Below are 19,402 nucleotides of genomic sequence, written 5' to 3' on the forward strand. Positions count from 1 at the left end.
CATGACTTTACTGCCTTAAATGGGTTTTTTACTTAATTAAATGTGCCATTGAATATTGTGGGTTAAATAGTTCAGTGGTATACAGTTCAGTTCAGCCGCCTACGTCTTCAACTCACCTGCAACTTATGGACTGAGCTGAAGCACCGCCCCCTCCTGCAGACCGCAGAAGACACTGGAGACTTGGAGACTACGTGCATTTGATTTGATGCACTCACACCGAATCAAACAACCTGTATACCTGAGTATAAGCCGAGTTCAGGTTTTTCAGCACAAATTTTGTGCCGGGGGGGAAAAACTCGGCTTATACTTGAGTATATATGGTAATAATAAAACAAACGATCAGATTGAAAGGGGAGCAGAGGCTCTTCATAGAGACTTCTCTAAAGAAAACACACAAATAGTCATTGTCACGCGAATAGATGCTCAGACTCTCTTGCTAGAAAAATGCAAATCAAAACAAGAATGAGATAGCATTTCACACTGTGAGAATGTTTATTATCCAAGAGACAAGACAGAAAGTTGAAGAGAATTTAACTCAAAAAATTAAAAGTAGAAATGTTATATAATCTATGGGGCCGGAGCCGTGGCGCACCAGTATGGCGTTTGCCTTGCTCTTGCTGACCCAGGACAGACCCATATGGTCCACCAAACCAGGAGCGATTTCTGAGCACATAGACAAAAGTAACCCCTAAGGGTCACCAAGTATAACCCAAAAAAGCCAAAAAAAAAGAAAAAAAGAAAGAAAGAAAAAGAAAAAAATGTTGTAGAATCTAGTTATTCTACTTTGGAGGACTTAATAGAAAAATGAAATAATAATTTAACAAGTTAGAGTCACCTTCATATTTATTGTGGTATTTATATAATAGCCAAGAAAAGGAAATAACCTAAATCTCTATGAACTGACAAATGAGTAAAGAAGACATGATAGATACATACAAGAAAATAGAAACTAGCTCTAAAGAAAGAACATGAATGGATAGAGTGTATTATAGTAATGGAATAAATCAGATGGAGAAAGACATATTCTGTATGAGTTCATTGATATGTGGCATGTAGAGAAAACAAACAACAAATGAACTAAATAAAATAATAACAAAAACTTGACTGACTAGCAAGTAAAAGTAAGACTGAATAGTGAGTGAGACATTGAATAGGGAGAAATTGCATGAGTGTTCTTCCCTGATCCTAACAAAACTCACACCCAAACTAGGACTTAACCAGTCTTGCTTGGGGTCCCACCAAAAAGGAAATAGGAATGTTCCTGAGTGAATTAGAATTGTGAATTCCTTCACCAAGGGAGAACCCCTCCTAGGAGCAGCAAGTAGCAACCTATAATTCTATGGCACAGAAAAGGCAGGGAGGAGTGTTGGAAGCAAAAATCTGCAGTCAGGAAGAGACCCCTAAAGTAGGTAATTCTATAGGGGCAGCAGGGAATTGTGGCAAATACTCAGCCCCACCCTAAAATCCTCTTCACCCTACAATCTTCTTGCTGTCCCCAATTGGCTGGACAATGTCACACTGAATTTCTCTTCTTAGAAAATGAACTCATGCTCTGAGGCACATGCTATACACTCTAAGCTAAAGCTGGGCTAAGCCTGAAACTGAACCAAAAATGAGTCTGCTCCTATCTGGTTCACCATTTGGGGTAAGAAGGCCTCACACCTACAGTTAAAGCCCCTTCTCCCTCCCTCCTCTCAAAATGTAACCAGGTAGCAAGGCTATTAGCAATCCACATTACCTTCCAGCTCTCTAGTTCAGCCCTGGCAACAGGCTGTGTTTAAGGCTCTGGTTACCTCCTATGCATGCCTAGCCTGTGTGACCATAGCAGATGCAGGCAACCTTGAACCCCCAGTGACCACTCCAAGTGATCTTACTCCACCTGGAGTGATACACAGGTGCCCTGAGGGTAACCAAGTCTGTAGAAACTGCTGTCAGGACACCCAAGAGAGAATTCTTTGTCACAGGCTCCCAGACCTTTGGGACACAGGGAGCCTAGCACTGGCAACATGCACCCCAAGTCACCGCACAGACCTGTTGGAACTTGGCACAGACTGCTATTTGGCAACTGTGACTGTGATGACCTGATCATCACTGAAGTCTGCTCAAAGGTAGTGCACACTGTAGCAATTCAGCCCCTGAAGAGGTTGACTGATGGTGGGATGGAGAATGAGGCCCTTTTCTTCCAGCTCGGTGTACTCGTCTGCCACCCTGTCTAGCCCACGGTTCTGAGGTGAAACGGCGGGTAAACAGCTCGCAGACAATCAGGCTCGTGGAAATATTTGCTTTATTCGGATGGACAAAACTGAAGTCCAAAGACTCAGATTCAGTTCCAGCCAGCAAAAAGCTCCCGGCCTTCCACAGACTCCTGTTTTTATACTCCAGAATCAGGTCCCACCCAATGGTGGGATCAGATACCAACCAATGGTGAAAGCAGAATCAGGTCCTACCCTAGGGTGGGGGCAGAATGCCAGGTCACACCCTAGGGTAGGGCACAATCACCTAATCAGTTTAGGGTGAGCAACATAGTAACCCCCCAAAATATTTACATACACAACACACACCAGTCCCAGGCACTTACAACTTTGAAAATTTGGTGTAGCCAGGCCTGCTTATTCCTGGAGTCACAACTCGGCAGTGTCACACCTCAGGACACACTACCCAGTTCTACTTTTTAATGTCGCTGATGAGAAATTTAAAGCAACCATCGTAATCATGCTTAGTAAACTAAGAAAATCAATAAAACAGAACTCCAATGAGGGCTGGGAAAGTATGAGAAAAATCCAAACATCACTGAGCTAACAAATTTAATAATTGGGGGCTGGAGAGATAGTACAGTGGTAGGGAATTTGCCTTGCACGCAGCCGATCCTGGTCAGATGGTGGTTCAAATCCCAGCATTCCCGAGCCTACCAGGAGCAATTTTTGAGCACAGTGCCAGGAGTAACTCCTGAGCCCACCAGGTGTGACCCTACTCCTCCCAAAAAAAGAAAAATTCAATAGTTGAACTGAAAAGACAATGGAAGAACTTGGCAATAGAAAGAAAATTGCTGAGGTGAACTCAAAGATAAGGTAAAAGAAACCACTAAAAAAAAATAAACCAAAAAAAAAAGTTGTAATTGGAGCTGGAGAGACAAAGCCTGCAGGTAGTGTAGCCTTGTAGATAGCCAATCAGGGTTTGATCCCTGGCACTCCATATGGCCCCCAGATCTCTCACAGTAGTGAGCCCAGAGCATGAGCAGAAAACCAAAATTAATAATAATAATTTTAAATAAGGAAACATATATGGAAAGAGAGACAGTACAGGAATACAGAGCTTGCTTTCTTGTAGCTGACAGCATTTCAGTCATCAGCACCCTGAGTACTGCCAAGACTTGATCACTAAGCAGAGAACTAGGAGTAAGTTCTGAATACAGCTAGGTGATTCACACATAAAAAAGTAGAATTGAAGGAAAAAAAGATTTATGGGACAGCATGAGTAGAATAACATTTATATCAAGGATTCCAGTTTTTAAATTGAAATTTAAATGTAATTAATAATGATTTCTCATGCTGATAATTTGAAGACTGATCACACCCATCAAGAGTGTACTCTGGGGCCCGGAGAGATAGCACAGCGGCGTTTGCCTTGCAAGCAGCCGATCCAGGACCAAAGGTGGTTGGTTCGAATCCCGGTGTCCCATATGGTCCCCCGTGCCTGCCAGGAGCTATTTTTGAGCAGACAGCCAGGAGTAACCCTTGAGCACCGCCGGGTGTGACCCCCCCCCAAAAAAAAAAAAAAAAAAGAGTGTACTCTGGGGCCCAGAGAGATAGCACAGCGGCGTTTGCCTTGCAAGCAGCCGATCCAGGACCAAAGGTGGTTGGTTCGAATCCCAGTGTCCCATATGGTCCCCCATGCCTGCCAGGAGCTATTTCTGAGCAGACAGCCAGGAGTAACCCCTGAGCAATGCCGGGTGTGGCCCAAAAACCAAAAAAAAAAAAAAGAGTACTCTGAACCTTTCCCAAGGACCTCAAGACTCTTTCCTCCCAACCCCTTCTCCCCAACCCAATTATGTGGATCATTTCTCCCATTATGTTGTCTCTGGACCTTTGTTGCTACCTTGGTGTTTATCTCTAAGTTCTACATATAAGAGAGATCATCCCGTATTTATCCCTTTCCTCCTGATTGACTTTACTCAGCTTGATACCCTAGAAAGAAGATACGCTATACAGCTAGTTTGAACACTCAAATTCAAAGGGGCCATTTCTGGCCTCTAGGAATTCTTAGGCCCTAAATTGACTTTGAAAAAAATACTAAAGAGTTGGAACTAAAGTGATAGAAAAGCATGTACAGCAGACAGAATGTGTCTTGAATCCAGAGTTCACTCCTCAAGGAACCTCCCAATGGTTCCTTGAGCATCTGAGCATTTCCAGGTGTCGTCCAAAAACAAACAACAATAATATTAAGGAATCTTCTATGAAAAGCAAAGAAAGGCCAACTTGAAAATTAAAATTTTTAAAAATGCAAGAAAAAATGCATGTGGAAAAGAATGAAAGCATAATGGTTTCTCTGAATGAATAAGAGGTCTAAATGCCTTAAAAAGAAGATAAAAGCATAGAACTTTAGATGTAAAATTTCAGAGAGGGATGAAAAGAAAGAAATAGAGAAGATACTAATAAAGAATTTCTAGAACTGAGAATGTAACTAATGGAAAAGTGTCCCTGATAATGTATCAGTTAAGATGAGGTAAAGTTCTAAATCCAACAGAATTGAAGTGTTATTGGATATAAGAGAAACTAAAGAAAGACAGAACATATTCATCACTTAACATCACTCTTGTAGAATTTTTAGAATTTAAATTTAGAATTTAAAATTCTAAGATGAGATTCTGGTGCACTGGAGAGTGAATCACAGCATATTTTGTAAAGCACCAGTAGAAACAGGAAGGTACTTGCATTGAGAATTATCGTTTCATTATTCATTGATTTTGTGTTACTATTTTTGCAGACAATGTAGCTCATTCAATATCATGCCTCCTGAACTTCATAAATTTAGTCTTTCAATGGTTCCTTTTTCTTTGGGGTTTTCCAACATTCTTTCTTTTTCTCAGCTTCCTGTGGTCATGTATCATGGCTGATGAATTATTGAAATGCTATTCAACCCAATGCAGCAAGTGACCTGAACTATTTTGCCAGGGTTATTTTAAAGATCTCTAACATTTGAGAACCCCACTTATGCTTTGTATCAAGAGGAGGAAACAAGGGGCTGGAGAGATAGCACAGCAGTAAGGCATTTGCCTTGCATATGGCCTACCCGAGACAGACCCGGATTCCATTCCCAGCATCCCCCGAGCCTGCCAGGAGCAATTTCTGAGTGTAGAGCCAGGAGTAACCCCTGAACACTGCCAGTTGTGGGGGGGGGAGGAGAGAAGAGGAGAGGAGAGGAGAGGAGAGGAGAGGAGAGAGAGAGAGAGAGAGAGAGAGAGAGAGAGAGAGAGAGAGAGAGAGAGAGAGAGAGAAGAGAGAGATGATTTATTTATTTGTCTCCAGAACCTTACCATCTTTCATATTTCTAGAAAGAGTACATGGCTCTGCGGAGACTGATAGCTGAGTTCAAAGTGATTTTTAAAAAAATATTTGTAGTACTTTTTTTTTTTCAAGTAACCACGTAGCATGACAAGTAACTTCCAAGTATTGATCACTGAAAATCTACTGTTGTGCAGCCACTTGCCCCAGTGAACAGGCCCATCTTCTTCTTTCCCTTTGGATAAACACTAATTGATCTTTCATCTCCCTCCTTTCCTTCCCCTTTGTCAGTGTTCTTGTAATGATTGGGGGTTTCACACATCCTTGGTTGTGATGCTTGCATATTTTGATGTATTGTTGCCAGAGGTCTTATCCCTTTAATTGTTTTTGCATACATATCCTGGTTATAGTGCTCGCTGGGAGTTGCCGCAGTGCTCAGAACATTTCTGTATTGTTCACCAGGAGTTTTACTCTTTCCTTAGGAAAAGCCTGTTTTTTCAAGGAATTTGTTTTGCTACGTTCACTGGTATTTGCACCTACTCTAGTATCCATCATAAGAAACATGAAGAAGGGGCCGGGCGGTGGCGCTAAAGGTAAGGTGCCTGCCTTGCCTGCGCTAGCCTTGGACGAACCGCGGTTCGATCCCCCGGTGTCCCATATGGTCCCCCAAGCCAGGAGCAACTTCTGAGCGCATAGCCAGGAGTAACCCCTGAGCGTTACCGGGTGTGGCCCAAAAACCAAAAAAAAAAAAAAAAAAAGAAACATGAAGAAAAAAAATAGCGATAACAATTTTAAAAATGTAAGGGGCTCACCACTATACATCATTCTTCCTATAGAGAGCCTCCCAGTCAGTCTGCATTCTCTGCACCATTTAGTCTGTTTCTATTTGGTTTATTTTATATATTATCTTTAGGACTTTATGTTTGTGTTTAGTAATGTTTAGTTGGAGATGGATGAAGAATTGAGTCTATTAGAAACAAAATTATGTCTTTTAACAGCATTTTGCTTAGGTAAATTAGGTCGTTAAAATTTTACAACTGTCATCTATATCAAAAGCAAATGTGCACCTGCTGGAAATTCATTTACAGAGGCACACTGTCTCATAAGAGTAGATGTTTCTAGAGACAAGAAAACCAATGAGCCATATGTTGTTTATTTGTTAGTCACTTTCCAACACTGGCTTTATTAATAATATCACTTCTGAGTTTCACAGCAACCTGCATGCCTGAGCTGTGAGAGTTTGCTTCCTTGCTACTCAGTATCACAATGATGTTGACTCCCTGTTCTTTTCACCATAGCAGGTGGAGAAACAACATCCTATACATTCACAATTATATTAGTGTCATCCTATGTTCTGTCCCCCACACCTTGGTTTTCCATCTTTCCTTATTAGATTTTCTCATTAGGTAAAATATCTCATTCACATCTAAACCCAGTCCCTAGACTATGCATTATCCCTATACAATGTGTGTAAGATATTTTATTTTTGTTTTCAATACTGTCGTCTTCTCACAACATCCCACTATATATCACAAAGTCTACAACCAGCCCAGCTCCTAACTAGGCAGGAAAAATAGAACAAGTACCTCTACAAGATCTATTAGATCCACTGGATCTGCAAGATATGATAAATGAAGTGCAAATTCAATCACTTTTATGTAGCCTCTTTAGCTCCATTCTTTTTTTTTTTTTTTTTTTGGAGAATGGCAAGGATTAATTTTTGATCCTCTTCTATTTTGCATTACTTTATGTTCTTCATTATCATGATTATAAAAATTACCTATGTGTTAATTTCTGAATTTTTATGGCCATTTCAAGTCTCTTCCAAGTATATAACTTCCGATTTAATATCTCCCATTGAACATCTAATAGGCATCTCAACCTCAGCATGTTCAAAACTGAGCATCTTGCCCTATCTTTAAGCTTTATCCATTATAACAGATGATACCACCTCTCTTACCAATTTTGAAGGACAAAATTCTTAGAATTATCCTTGGTACCTATTTCCCACATATTCCTCCATTCAATTAATGAGTAAGTCTGGGTGGTTCTACCTCCAAAATGGAACCCACTTCTCATCATCTTCACTGCTGCCACTCAGGTCTAAGCCCTTCATCTTTCATCAAGATGAATGAAATTATTTTATTCATAAATATATACACATATATACATACACATATGTACATTAACATAATACATTCTCCCTTCATCTACTGTCATCCCTTTCCCCAAAGCATCTTCTCAACACTGAGATCATAGTGATCATCTAAAAGTGTAAGTCAGGTTAATCCTCTCCTCAAAACCATTTAACTTCCCATATAACAATCAAGGTCTTTATAACAGCTATCAAGTGTATCATGCTGTCATGCTTTAACTCCATTCTCTGTCAAACTTTCTTTCCTACCCCATTCTTGGATCACTTCACTGTAGTCATAATTCCTTTTTTTACCGTTTCTTGAGCTATCCAATGAACTCATCAAAATCTTTGCACTGGAAGATCACATTGCCAGGATATTCTTTCACTAAACCTACGTTTGGTTAATATACCAAAAAGTTGGTCTCTTACCTCTTTGCTTAAATCACACATTTCCAATGACCATACTCTGACTATATTCTGATTGCATACTTTGTTGTTGTAGATTTTTACATGACATATTACCTTCATATGTAATTATCTTGTTTTCATTATTTACTATATGTCATATAGTTCGAACTTATGGTCTAAGTTCTATGAGAACAGTAATATTCTATTTTTCTCACTAGGGAATTTTAAGCACTTAGAAAGCATTTTCTATATAAACATTCAGAAAATATATATTGAATAAAGGATTTAATCAATTAACAAAAAAGTTTAGACTATTTGAAGAATTATCTTGAAATCTCGGTATGAGATGATATAAACAAGTAACTTTAAAAGGCTCTATGCAACCAAAATCAAAGCCTTAAAGTCAAAAAGGCATACTTTTTTTTGTTTGTTTTTGGGTCATACCCAGCAACGTTCAGGGGTTCCTTCTGGCTCCACGCTCAGAAATCACTCCTGGCAGGCTCGGGGGACCACATGGAATGCCGGGACTCGAACCACCATCCTTCTGCATGCAAGGCAAATGCCTTGCCTCCATGCCATTTCTCAGGCTCCAAAAAGGCAAACTTTTACTGAATGGCAAATATCTAGAAATCTTGGGAAGGTATCATGTAGCAAATAAATATTAAACGACTGTGTAGGGGCCGAAGCAATGGCACAGTGATAGGGTATTTGCCTTGCATGTGGCTGACCTAGGACAGACCATGGTTCGATCCCCTGGCATCCCATATGGTGCCCCAACCTAGGAGTGATTTCTGAGCACATAACCAGGAGTAACCCCTGAGTGTCACCGGGTGTGGCCCCAAAACAAAGAAACAAAAAAAAAATGGTGTCATCAAAACTAAGTTCCTAAAACTACTAAAACTCCAAAATATGTAGTTTACTCAATGGCAAATGCACGTGCTTATATATATGTTTAACTGCTATAAAATTGATGAATGTGTATCCCAAGTCTGAAGGACTAGAAACAGAAAATTATACTATATTAGCACTCCAGCTTCAGGGGATAGTCTTGTTTATAACAGCAACAATCATCTTAAGTTCTTAATTATCCAAATACAAAGAAAACCTTAAGCTATATGTTCCATTTAGATTTCAGCCAATACTGATTATATTTCCAAATTTTAATAACCTAGGAAAATGAGCATCCTATAAAGCTAATTTTAAAAGACATTAAATCCTCAAGTATGTTTTAGAAGTAACCCTGGCTAAGCAGTGTGGCTCAATGGTAGAATACTTACCTTTTAAGAAGTATGAGGCCCTTGGTTCAATCCCCGACACCAAAACCAAAATGGAAAAAAGTAAAGAAAATATAGAAAGAACTATTTAAAAAGTGTATTGTTTTATGCTGATTTATTCCTAGTAGAGATAGCATGGAGGTAAGGCATTTGCCTTGCATGCAGAAGTACAGTGTTTCGAATCCCGGCATCCCATATGGTCCCCCAAGCCTGTCAGGAGTGATTTCTGAGCGTAGAGCCAGAAGTAACCCCTGAGCGCTGCCAGATGTGACCCAAAAACCAAAAAAAAAAAAAAAAAAAAAGAAAAGAAATGAAACAATAATAGTGAAATAAGTTCTCTGGTTTGGTAACAACTAAAATAAAGTTAAGGGGCTAGAGAGATCATACAACAAGTAGGGTGCTTGCCTTGCACAGGCTCAATCTGGTATGATCCACACTCAGTGTGGACCCTTAAGCCCCATTTTTTTAGTGATCCCTGAGCACAACACCAGGAGAAATCCCTGAGCACCACATAGACAGACCTATAGACAAAGAAAAAATAAATAAAAAACATTCACATTCACACCATATCAATTTTGGAGTAGCATTTTTTTTCTTTTTTGGGGGTGGGGTCAGGCTGAGAGATTGGGCCACAGTGACAGTGTGGTTTATTCCAGGGATTACGCCTGGCTCTGTCCCAAGAATCATTTCTGGCAGGTCTCCGGGGCCATACAGGTTCTAAAACTTGATCAATCTTGTATAAAATAAGCATCCTACCCACTATGCTACTGCTTTGACCCATGTAGAAGTACTCTTACATGGCAGAATTTGACCCCTATAAAAGTATTCTTGAGAGGCAGAATTTGACTGGAACATACTTTTTTAAAAAAATTATTTAGGCGTGGTAATTTACAAAGTTGCTCATAATAAGAGTTTTAGGCATACAGTGTTGCAATAGCAAACATACCACTAATGTCAACTTCCCTCCACCATTGACTGGAAGATTCTTTAAAAGTAGATAATAATAGTCAACATAGATGATATAATTTTAAATTGAAGAAAACTAAGGCTAACCCTAATAAAATGAAAAGAATAAAACATTCAGATCATGTTCCAGCACTTTAAAACAACTTCAAAATAGTTTGGCTTTTATTTTTAGTTTGGGGCCACACCCAGCACATTGAGGAGGCCTTTCTTCAGCATCTACCTAGTACTCCCACTCCCACCCTATTTACATTTTATCAGTTTACTCTCTTTTCTCCCTAATACACATATTCTTTTCCTGAAAAGATAAATAAAATATACATTTAAAATTACTTCACTTTTAAAAAGGGGGGCAGAGAGATAGCACAGTGGTAGGGCGTTTGCCTTGCACACAGCTGATCCAGGACAGATGGTGGTTCGAATCCCACCATATGGTCCCCGTGCCTGCTAGGTGTGATTTCTGAGTGCAGAACCAGGAGTAACCACTGAGCGCCGCTGGGTGTGACCCAAAAACAAAAACAAAAACAAAAATGGTTTCACTTTAACATTTAAACACCAGGTTTAAATAATGCCCTCAATTGATTTCTAAAAGCCCCAGGAGTAGTGGTGTTGCTCTTATTCTTCCTGCAGATATTTCAGGTCAGGACTTCTAAAGATAAATACCAAAAAAATATTAATCATATAAACATTGACATTTTTAAAGGAGAGTTTTACTTTAATATCCATCATCTGCTGAGAATGGAATTCTTAAAATGAGCCTCTAAAGTTGCTAAGATAAATATCCAATAAAGTGCTGAAAAGGTAGGAAGCAAAGAATGGAGATAAGGGAAAATTCAATTGAGAAAAAAGATAAGGTGCTTTCATAGGCTGATAATGCACAGCTACAGCACAAGAAGATGAAAGGGCACAAGGAAAATCTATTTTATTCCTATCCAGTCTGCATCCAACTGTAGCCAGGATTTGGAGGTAGGACTCATTATAGGGTTCCCTTGGTATTTTCTGTAATAGCAACTTTTTGTATCAATAGAGGGATCCCCTGTTTATGCTCTGATGATCCAGATAATTGAATAAAGACCTTGCACTAAGTACCTTGAGGATTTCAGTAAATAAAATGTAAAATCTAGTTACTGACTAGATAATTCCTAACTCTGAAAATAAGATCTTCCAATACCACCAAAGCATATTTATTTATACAAAGTCTGCTAATGCATGGTAGAGTAATATCATCACAGAGACTATTTTCAAGTGTTTGTCTTTTTTTTTTTTTTGGTTTTTCGGGCCACACCCGTTTGATGCTCAGGGGTTACTCCTGGATAAGTGCTCAGAAAATTGCCCCTGGCTTGGGGGGGACCATATGGGATGCCGGGGGATCGAACCGAGGTCCTTCCTTGGCTAGCGCTTGCAAGGCAGACACCTTATCTCTAGCGCCACCTCGCCAGCCCCTGTTTGATTTGTCTTTAATTTCTAATATGAAAAGTTTACTAACATACTAAATCTAATCAACTGATGAAGTTAAATATAATCAAAGTTAAATACAAAAATGCTATCAGAAGGCAGGTGGAGAGAACAGTAGCAAACAAATCTTCAATGTAAGACATTGCTGGGATTTTTCAGACTGCTCAACCATTTTCTTGCTTTGGCCCATTGTTCTGAGAGACCTTTCTTAGAGATCACTGTCCAGAAGAGGTGAGTTTGGGATACTGGTTGCATCATTGTCCTATATAAAATAGAGTAATAAAATCTAAAAAATTATCAAATTTAAAAAAAAAGAGGTAATGTGGCTATTGTCATGGAAGGGGGCTTGTACTATGTCTTTGTGGGACAGTGTGCTATGGAAGCGCCTATTATCTGGCTGGAGCAGTATTGTTCCCAAATATTCTCCAGTTACCACCCAATTCCCAGACTCTGTCACTCTGGATGGAGAATAAGATGTAAGTGTCCTGATCTCCTGGCATCTCTGCTCTTCTAACTGCCCAAGAGAAGTTTCTGATAACAACTGATTTTCCCACTGAGCCTGCCCAGACAAGAAAAGCATCAGCTGACAGACTGAGTCCCATATGGTCCCCCAAGTCAGGAGCGATTTCTGAGCGCATAGCCAGGAGTAACCCCTGAGTGTCACCGGGTGTGCCCCCTCTAAAAAAAAAAAAAGAAAAAGAAAGGTATCAGCCAAAGGATGTGTTTATAGGTGTCATTTTCAAATTAGTCAATTGTCCTTTTGAACAGTTATTCCTAGTCTCAGAGAGTTTAAGCCCTAAGATTCTAGCGCTGAAAATGTATGAATTCTTGATGTGCTGACACAGGATTTCAAGGTAGGAAGACCAGCCCTGAACTCCAGAGCATCCACTGGGGTTGCCTCACCCACTGGGATCCATGTGGGAAGACACCAGCCTTCCTAGTGACAGACTTTTGCTCTGCCGAGTTTTTCTAATCTTCTCTGCTCCAGGGTGGGACATGCCCAGTACATCTTTGATATTTGAGTCATCCTCTCTCACCATATGTGCCTCAAAGTATTCTGGTTTTTCCCTTGATTTCCTTCACTCTCATTCAACCACATGAAAACAACTAACTCCGTGGCTATTTTCAGATTAAATCAGATGCAATGACACAGTGTAAGGGCATTTTTTTGGAAAATAAAATATAATAACATTTAAAATTTCTCAGCTGTTTTGAGAGAGCACAGACTATATCACCAATCTGCCCTCTCTCCTTCTCGGTCACTTCATTGTCTGTTTTGACCCAAGATCACCAATGGTAAAAAAAAAAAAATAGACTTCCTCCAAGCCACACCTCTAACTCAGCATTTCCCAAAGTGGCCATCCTGCTCCTACAGGGTCTTAGAACAATTGGTGGTAGAAAACTCAGGTACAAGTATGTGGTTGTCTGTTTGCTCACTTACAAAAGATAGATTTTTCTGGGAGGCACTGAGGCATTTTTTTCTTTCTGAAAAGAAGGTGGTAACCAAATGTCTAGGAACCTCTATTCTTACACATGAACACAAACCAAAGATGGTAAATGAACTCTGTCTGACCCACATGAGCACAGTTGTTTTCCTACTTTCTGTTCCAGTATCCTTGCTACCAATCATTTAGATTCTTTCATCTATAACAGGGCAGGGCAAATAAGCTTTCTTCAAAAGGCTATGAAGTAAAGACCTTGAACTCTGCAATGCCCCCGTCTGCCTGCCAGCTATTCATTTCTGCCACCATACAGGGAAAGCAGCCAGAGACAGGATGTAATCAAATGAGTGTAACTGAGTTTCTATACAATTTTGTTGAGGAATATTGAAAATTCAAATTTAATATAGATTTTATGACTCACAAAATATTGCCTTTCTTTTATTTCTAAATGTGAAAAGCTTTAAACATAATTCTTGGGGCAGAAGCAATAGGACAGTGGATAGAGCTTTACCTTGCACACTGCCAAGACTGGTTTGATATTTGGTACCCCATATGAACCTTAAGCACCACCAGGAGTAATTCTGATTGTAAAGCAAGAAGTACCTGCGTATACCTAAGCATACCTGAGCATACCTGAGCACTGTCAGGTATGAACCCCAAACCAAAAATAAGCCCTTGTTGGAACCAGAAAGACTGAATGAGGCACTTGCCTTTTGGACCACATCTGGCATTGTTCAGGGCTTATTCTGACTGTATCTGTGCTCAGGGATTACTCTTGACAGGGTTCAGGAACTGCATATAGTACCAGAGATTAAACTTGGGTGGGCTGCATGAAAGAAGAACCTCACCTACTGTATTGTTGCTCCAGCCTCTGCTCACCTTTCATGTGTCTGGCTCAAATTCAATCCTCAGCACCCCAGAGTTCCCTGGCCACTGCCATGAGTCTGCCCTGAGCACTGCCAGATGTGGCCCCCAAACCAGACTTTCTGAGCTCAGGAGGCATAAGTCCATGGCCCAATCTAGAAAACTGATCATAGTTTTCCATCTCTAGTTCATAATACATACATACATACATAATTCATACATGCCAGCTATGGATTAGCAATACAGAAATGAATGCATGTAAACCCTTCATAATGCTTCCTTAGCAAGCGTGAGAATTATGAGCTAGAAAGGTTCTCAAACAGGTGAGTAGAAAACAAGCAAAAGTAACCAATGGTCAACATTTTGGGGCCAGGGAGATATCTCAGGGTTCAAGGGTACAGACTTCACAAGACCCAGAGTTCTGTCTCTAATCACATGCATCCCATACCCCTTTCTTGGTGGCTCTGGTGATCTTAGTACCACTTCAATAGATAAAGCTCTATCAGCACCTGACCACTGAACCATCAGTATATCTGGAAAATGCTAGAGAAGACTCAACAAGTACAAAGGACAATTTCTATGATTTCTATGTAGGTATTATGTTATGATCCCTGCTCAGAAATGAAAGTGTATGATCAATGAGACAGTAATAAGTCTGTTTTGCTTGAACTGCGCTTAGATTGTTTTTCAAAGTCTGTTTATTCATCCAAATGTTCTTTAAATTTCTAATTTTAAGATTAGTACTTACTCTCTCATCTTCAATGTCATAGTTTAAAATCTTGCATACTTACTACATGAAAATCTTTAGATTTTTTCCTAATCAAATCCATAGTTTAAGTCTCTGCTCCTCTCTTCAGGACTTTTCAGGAGCAATGTCAATCTATAGTTTAGCAAACATTTCTAAAATCTTAATTCACACTGTATAGTTTGCTTCCATTTTTTACATACTTTTTCATGCCTACCAACTTCATATTTTAACTTTCCCTGGGACCCCCCAACCCCTTATTTTCTATCACTATTGGTTATCCCTTGCACAAGGCAGATCTGAACTCCATATCCCAGATGTGAAAAGGTTCCAACACCATATCCCCTAAAGGTGCATGGGACTTTGTGTAAATCTCTCTCTCTCTCTCTCTCTCTCTCTCTCTCTCTCTCTCTCTCTCTCTCTCTCTCTCTCTCTCTCTCTCCCTCTCTACCTCCCTCTCTCTCACTTTCTCTCGCTCACTCTGTGTGTGTATGTGTGTGTGCTTGTGTGCTTAAACATGCTCAGAAGCAAACATTTTATGAAAAGAGCACATATATTTCTATATTCCAGATTCCAGATCCAGTCACTCACAGGAATAATTTGCAGCTGAGAAGAAATCTGTGGTTCTTTTGTCTATTTGGGGGCCACACCCAGCAGTGCTCCTGTATCTCTGCTCCTAGATCACTCCTTGAAAGGTTTGGGGGTGGGGGGGCATATGTGGTTCTGGGAATCGAACCCAGATCAATCATGTATAAGGAAACTGCCCTACCAACTATATTATCTCTAGAGACCAGAAATCAGTGTGTGTGTGTGTGTGTGTGCATGTGTGAGTGTGTGTTTCATAAGCCACACGAGTGTGTCTTTGCCCATGCTGTGCCCTCTGCTTGTCATCCCCTCTCCCAACCCTCTAATGAAATTCTCCTCAACCTCCCAAAATCCAGGCAGTACCTGGGAGAGTAGCCACAAGGTAGGCTGAAGGCTCTTTCTCTTGCACTCCTAGAACACTGCACACATTTTCATTAAGGTACTGACCCATGCCATGCACTTCGGTTGACTGTTTACATAGCTATTCCACCTCCACTCATCAAGTCAACAAACAACTCTCTTTTTATAGTTGCTGCAACCCCCAAAGCCCTGAACAGGGCCTGGAATAGGATATCAAGATTGTATTTCTGAAAAAACATCAGGGTCAGTGTTCCAGGATCTTTCCAGATAACTTTCATTCATTTCTCCTGAAAAACTACAATGGTCTAAAATGCAATTTCCTAACAAATACCCTGAAAACCTCTTCCAATAGGACTAGAAGGGATTCTGACTGGCACCAACACTGAAAATTTTCAGGTTCTTGTAATCCTATGAAATACCTACATGGCACCTCATGGTTTTCAAGTTACTTTTTACAACCTTTATTTTTAATGTAGTTCATTTGTCTCAGTAATAAGAAAGATCATTCCAGTCTTGCTATTTTTTTTGGAGGGGGCTTTTCAGGCCATACCTTGAGGTGATCAGGATCACTACTGGCAGACTTGAGGGAGCTTATGGGGTGCTAAGGAATCAAACCAGACTCTGTAGCATGCAAGGCAAGCACCCCATCCACTACTATCTCCCTGGCCCCCAGCCAGCCTTACTTTTTTAGCACCCAGAAGATTAGAAAAGACAAAGCCAAGATCAGAGTTCTTCTCTGTTCTTCCATTGCAGCCCCAAAATATCTTCGTATTTGTGGAGGTTTTTTAATTTTTCTTGGTACATTCATCCCCATTATGAATGGTGGCATTAGATTGTGGCACTATGTTCCACAAATCTATTCCAAATACAATCATTTGGCCAGAAACATATTATGAAAAGACAATCAAACAGATCCACTGGTGTTGTACAGTGCTATGATTTTGCCATCAGCACTTTCTAACTAAAGAGCGTCCAATGAATTACTGACTGTTCAAAATTGGCGTGCCATACATTTCCACAAATAGAAATATGCAATCTATTCTCTTACAATTTCACTCATGAGGAGATGCTACTATTTATAGGCTAAGTACAAGAGCCTGATTTTCTCTTCTTTTGTAAGTCATCTTTTCCTAAACTATTAAATTTAGATGACTTACCACATTAGCAGGCTCTTCCCTTAAATGTGCTCTCAGTTCCTCTACACAATTTGGTATGACTTAAACATCACTTCAATGCTCTTACTATTTATTACAAGCAACTCTCCTAATATTAGTGGTATCATTTTAGACGGAAATAGAGTGCTGCCTGACAAAATAAATCTTGCTACTTAAAATTTATGTCCCAGATGCATTAGTTTTTCTGATAGGCCACATTTAGTTTTTCTCAAATTCATGTCTTAATCCAATAAAGGCCTATAATAGTAAAAAGTATGCAAAGCGTTCCAAATTTAAGACTTTCGAGTTTAGGCTAGTTACGAATCTGCTAATTGTAAGAGAAAAATCAAAATGGCAGAGTGCAAACTATTTCACACCAAGGCAGAGATGTCTGGCAAAGAGTGATTCACTGTCCTTCTTTTCAAACTCGGAAAGTCTTGGGCACTGCCTTCTTGTCTTCCTCAAGATTTCATGTTGCCTTCTTCCAAGTTCAGATGCATCACCTTTTAATCAGGGTAATCAACTATATTCTCGAGCATAATGGGTACTATTTACGGCTAAACCCACAATCTGGACAAACAGAACATTATGCTGTCAGAGCCTGCAAACACTTGCAGTCCGCTGGTGCACACAGCGCCCTCCTTCCAGACAACTGAGGCCACGATGCTCTGTGGATTGATTTCCTTTTGGGTTCAAAGAATGGGGCTTTTCCCAAGAAGCAGGTACAGAGACCCAAGCAGTCTCCAGCGTGACCTTTCTAACATAACAGCCCCTGAGCTAGCCAGGGAGGGACATACGCTCAGGATTTCACCCAAGACTTTGGACAGAGAGGCACTGTGTCGCTCAGGCTTTGCTTTGGGGAACACTCTGCCCCGGCCTTTCCCCCACACACCCCTGCACAAAACTTAAATGACTTGCACCCCCCCACCCCCAATGATGGACCATGCCAGGTAGAAGGCAGGCATCTGTACCGTGAGTGATGCTCTGACATCACCTTATCCCCACCAGAGTGCTGAACCTGGGGGACCAGGAGGGGTGAAGGGGCTGACCAAGCAGGTGCCTCGGTACCCCATCTCGCCCCTACACCTTAAAAACCTCATGCAGGTGGAGACCCAAAAAGCAAGGAGGGTGGCATGCGGTGACCCTTGGCCCGGGACGCGCGGCACCAAGCCCACTCCCTCCCAGGCGCGGGAACCCTCAATCCGCAGCCCGCAGCCTGCAGCCCAGGTGCTGGACTGCGTCGGCGTCTTGGGGTGGCACGCCCCACTGCGGGCACCAGGGGAATGGGGTACCGGGGGGGGGGGCGGGCCTGCAGGGGGTACCGGGGCCGAGCTACCTTTTATCCAGGCAGGCGATCCACTCGGCAGAGGACGAGGAATGGGCGGCGTGTGCAGCGACCATGGTGGGCAGAGAGGCGCGGGGCCCGGCGGTGCCACCTCCCGCGCTGGAGCCGGCTCCGCCTCCGCCTCCGCCTCGCGGACCCGGCCGCCCCGAGCCCTGCGCAGCGGCGGCGGCTGCGATCCGCCCTCCCTCCCCGGAGCCCAGACGCTGCAGTGCGGCGCCCGGGGCGGGCAGGCGGACGGGCGAAGGGGCGGGGACGCGCGGGGTCCGCCGCGGGGAGGGCACCTGCCGCAGGTGGCGGCCGTGCGTGCTGGGGAGCCCGGGCTGCACCCCGCCCCTCGCGGCCTCAGCAGGTTGCAGGGGAGTGGGAGTACAGCCGGGAGAGGGGTGGGGTGCGTCTGTCTGTCGATTTGTTCCAGTGCTGCTAAAATGGCTGCTGCCTGGTGGTTGCCCTAGAAACCCTTTCGTCTACCCAACCCAATCCCTGGGTTGTCAGGATTCTAGGGAGGCTTCCTGCTCACCTTTCCTGGACACCCCCCCCCCCACACACACACACACTTAAAGGGGGTGTGAATGGCAGGCGACCGTCCAGAGATCTGAACGTGCACCCTCGCTCCTCCTGAACTGTCAGGAGCTGGATGGAGTTAAGGGGTGCAGGGAATGGGGCTGACAGCGCCATCCAGGTGGGGAAACAGAGTGGCGCGCCCTGGGCCCACGAAGAGGCTCCGTGTTGACTTAGCTGCAGGTGACAAGCTCCAGATTCCCATCCTGGAACCTAGTGCTTGGACTGTCGTGGCCCTGTGTTGCCTGATGAGAAAAGGCAGCAGCTGTTGAGAATGTCTTTCTCAGGGGCCAACGCCATCGTGGAGTGTGGGATGCTTACTTTGCATGCAGTGGACCTGGGTTCAGTTCCTGGTATCCCTTGTGTAACTTCTGAGTACAGAGCCAGGAGTAACTCCCAAGCATCGCCTGATGTGCACCCCCCCAAAAAAAATAAAAATAATAACTCTCCCACTCAGTGAGCAGGCAACAGAACAGAAACTTTATAAGTGTCCCAGATACCTCCCAAAATTCCAAGCACCTGGCTAACACTAGTGGGGGGGGGGGGGAATCCCACCTCCCCCCGCCCAGCGTTTCAAGAGCACGGTTACTACTACAGCCTGTCTCTCATAA

The 19,402-nt window shown here is 42.1% G+C and overlaps 1 protein-coding gene across 2 annotated transcripts in view; it reads right to left on the bottom strand.

Annotated features, from left to right (window-relative positions):
- The window catches only part of RAPGEF4 (Rap guanine nucleotide exchange factor 4), a 344,824-nt gene extending 326,399 nt beyond the window's left edge, over positions 1 to 18,425 (bottom strand). The window contains exon 1 of one of the 2 annotated variants that reach the window (XM_049773530.1): positions 18,225 to 18,425. In XM_049773530.1, coding sequence (XP_049629487.1) covers positions 18,225 to 18,289 — 65 coding nt within the window. In that variant the 5' untranslated portion in view covers positions 18,290 to 18,425. The remainder of the gene's footprint in view (positions 1 to 18,224) is intronic. The other variant, XM_049773531.1, reaches the window with a different exon arrangement.
- Positions 18,426 to 19,402: the final 977 nt, after the last annotated feature.

This window comes from Suncus etruscus, chromosome 5 (assembly GCF_024139225.1).
Source record: "Suncus etruscus isolate mSunEtr1 chromosome 5, mSunEtr1.pri.cur, whole genome shotgun sequence".
Lineage (NCBI taxonomy): Eukaryota > Metazoa > Chordata > Mammalia > Eulipotyphla > Soricidae > Suncus > Suncus etruscus.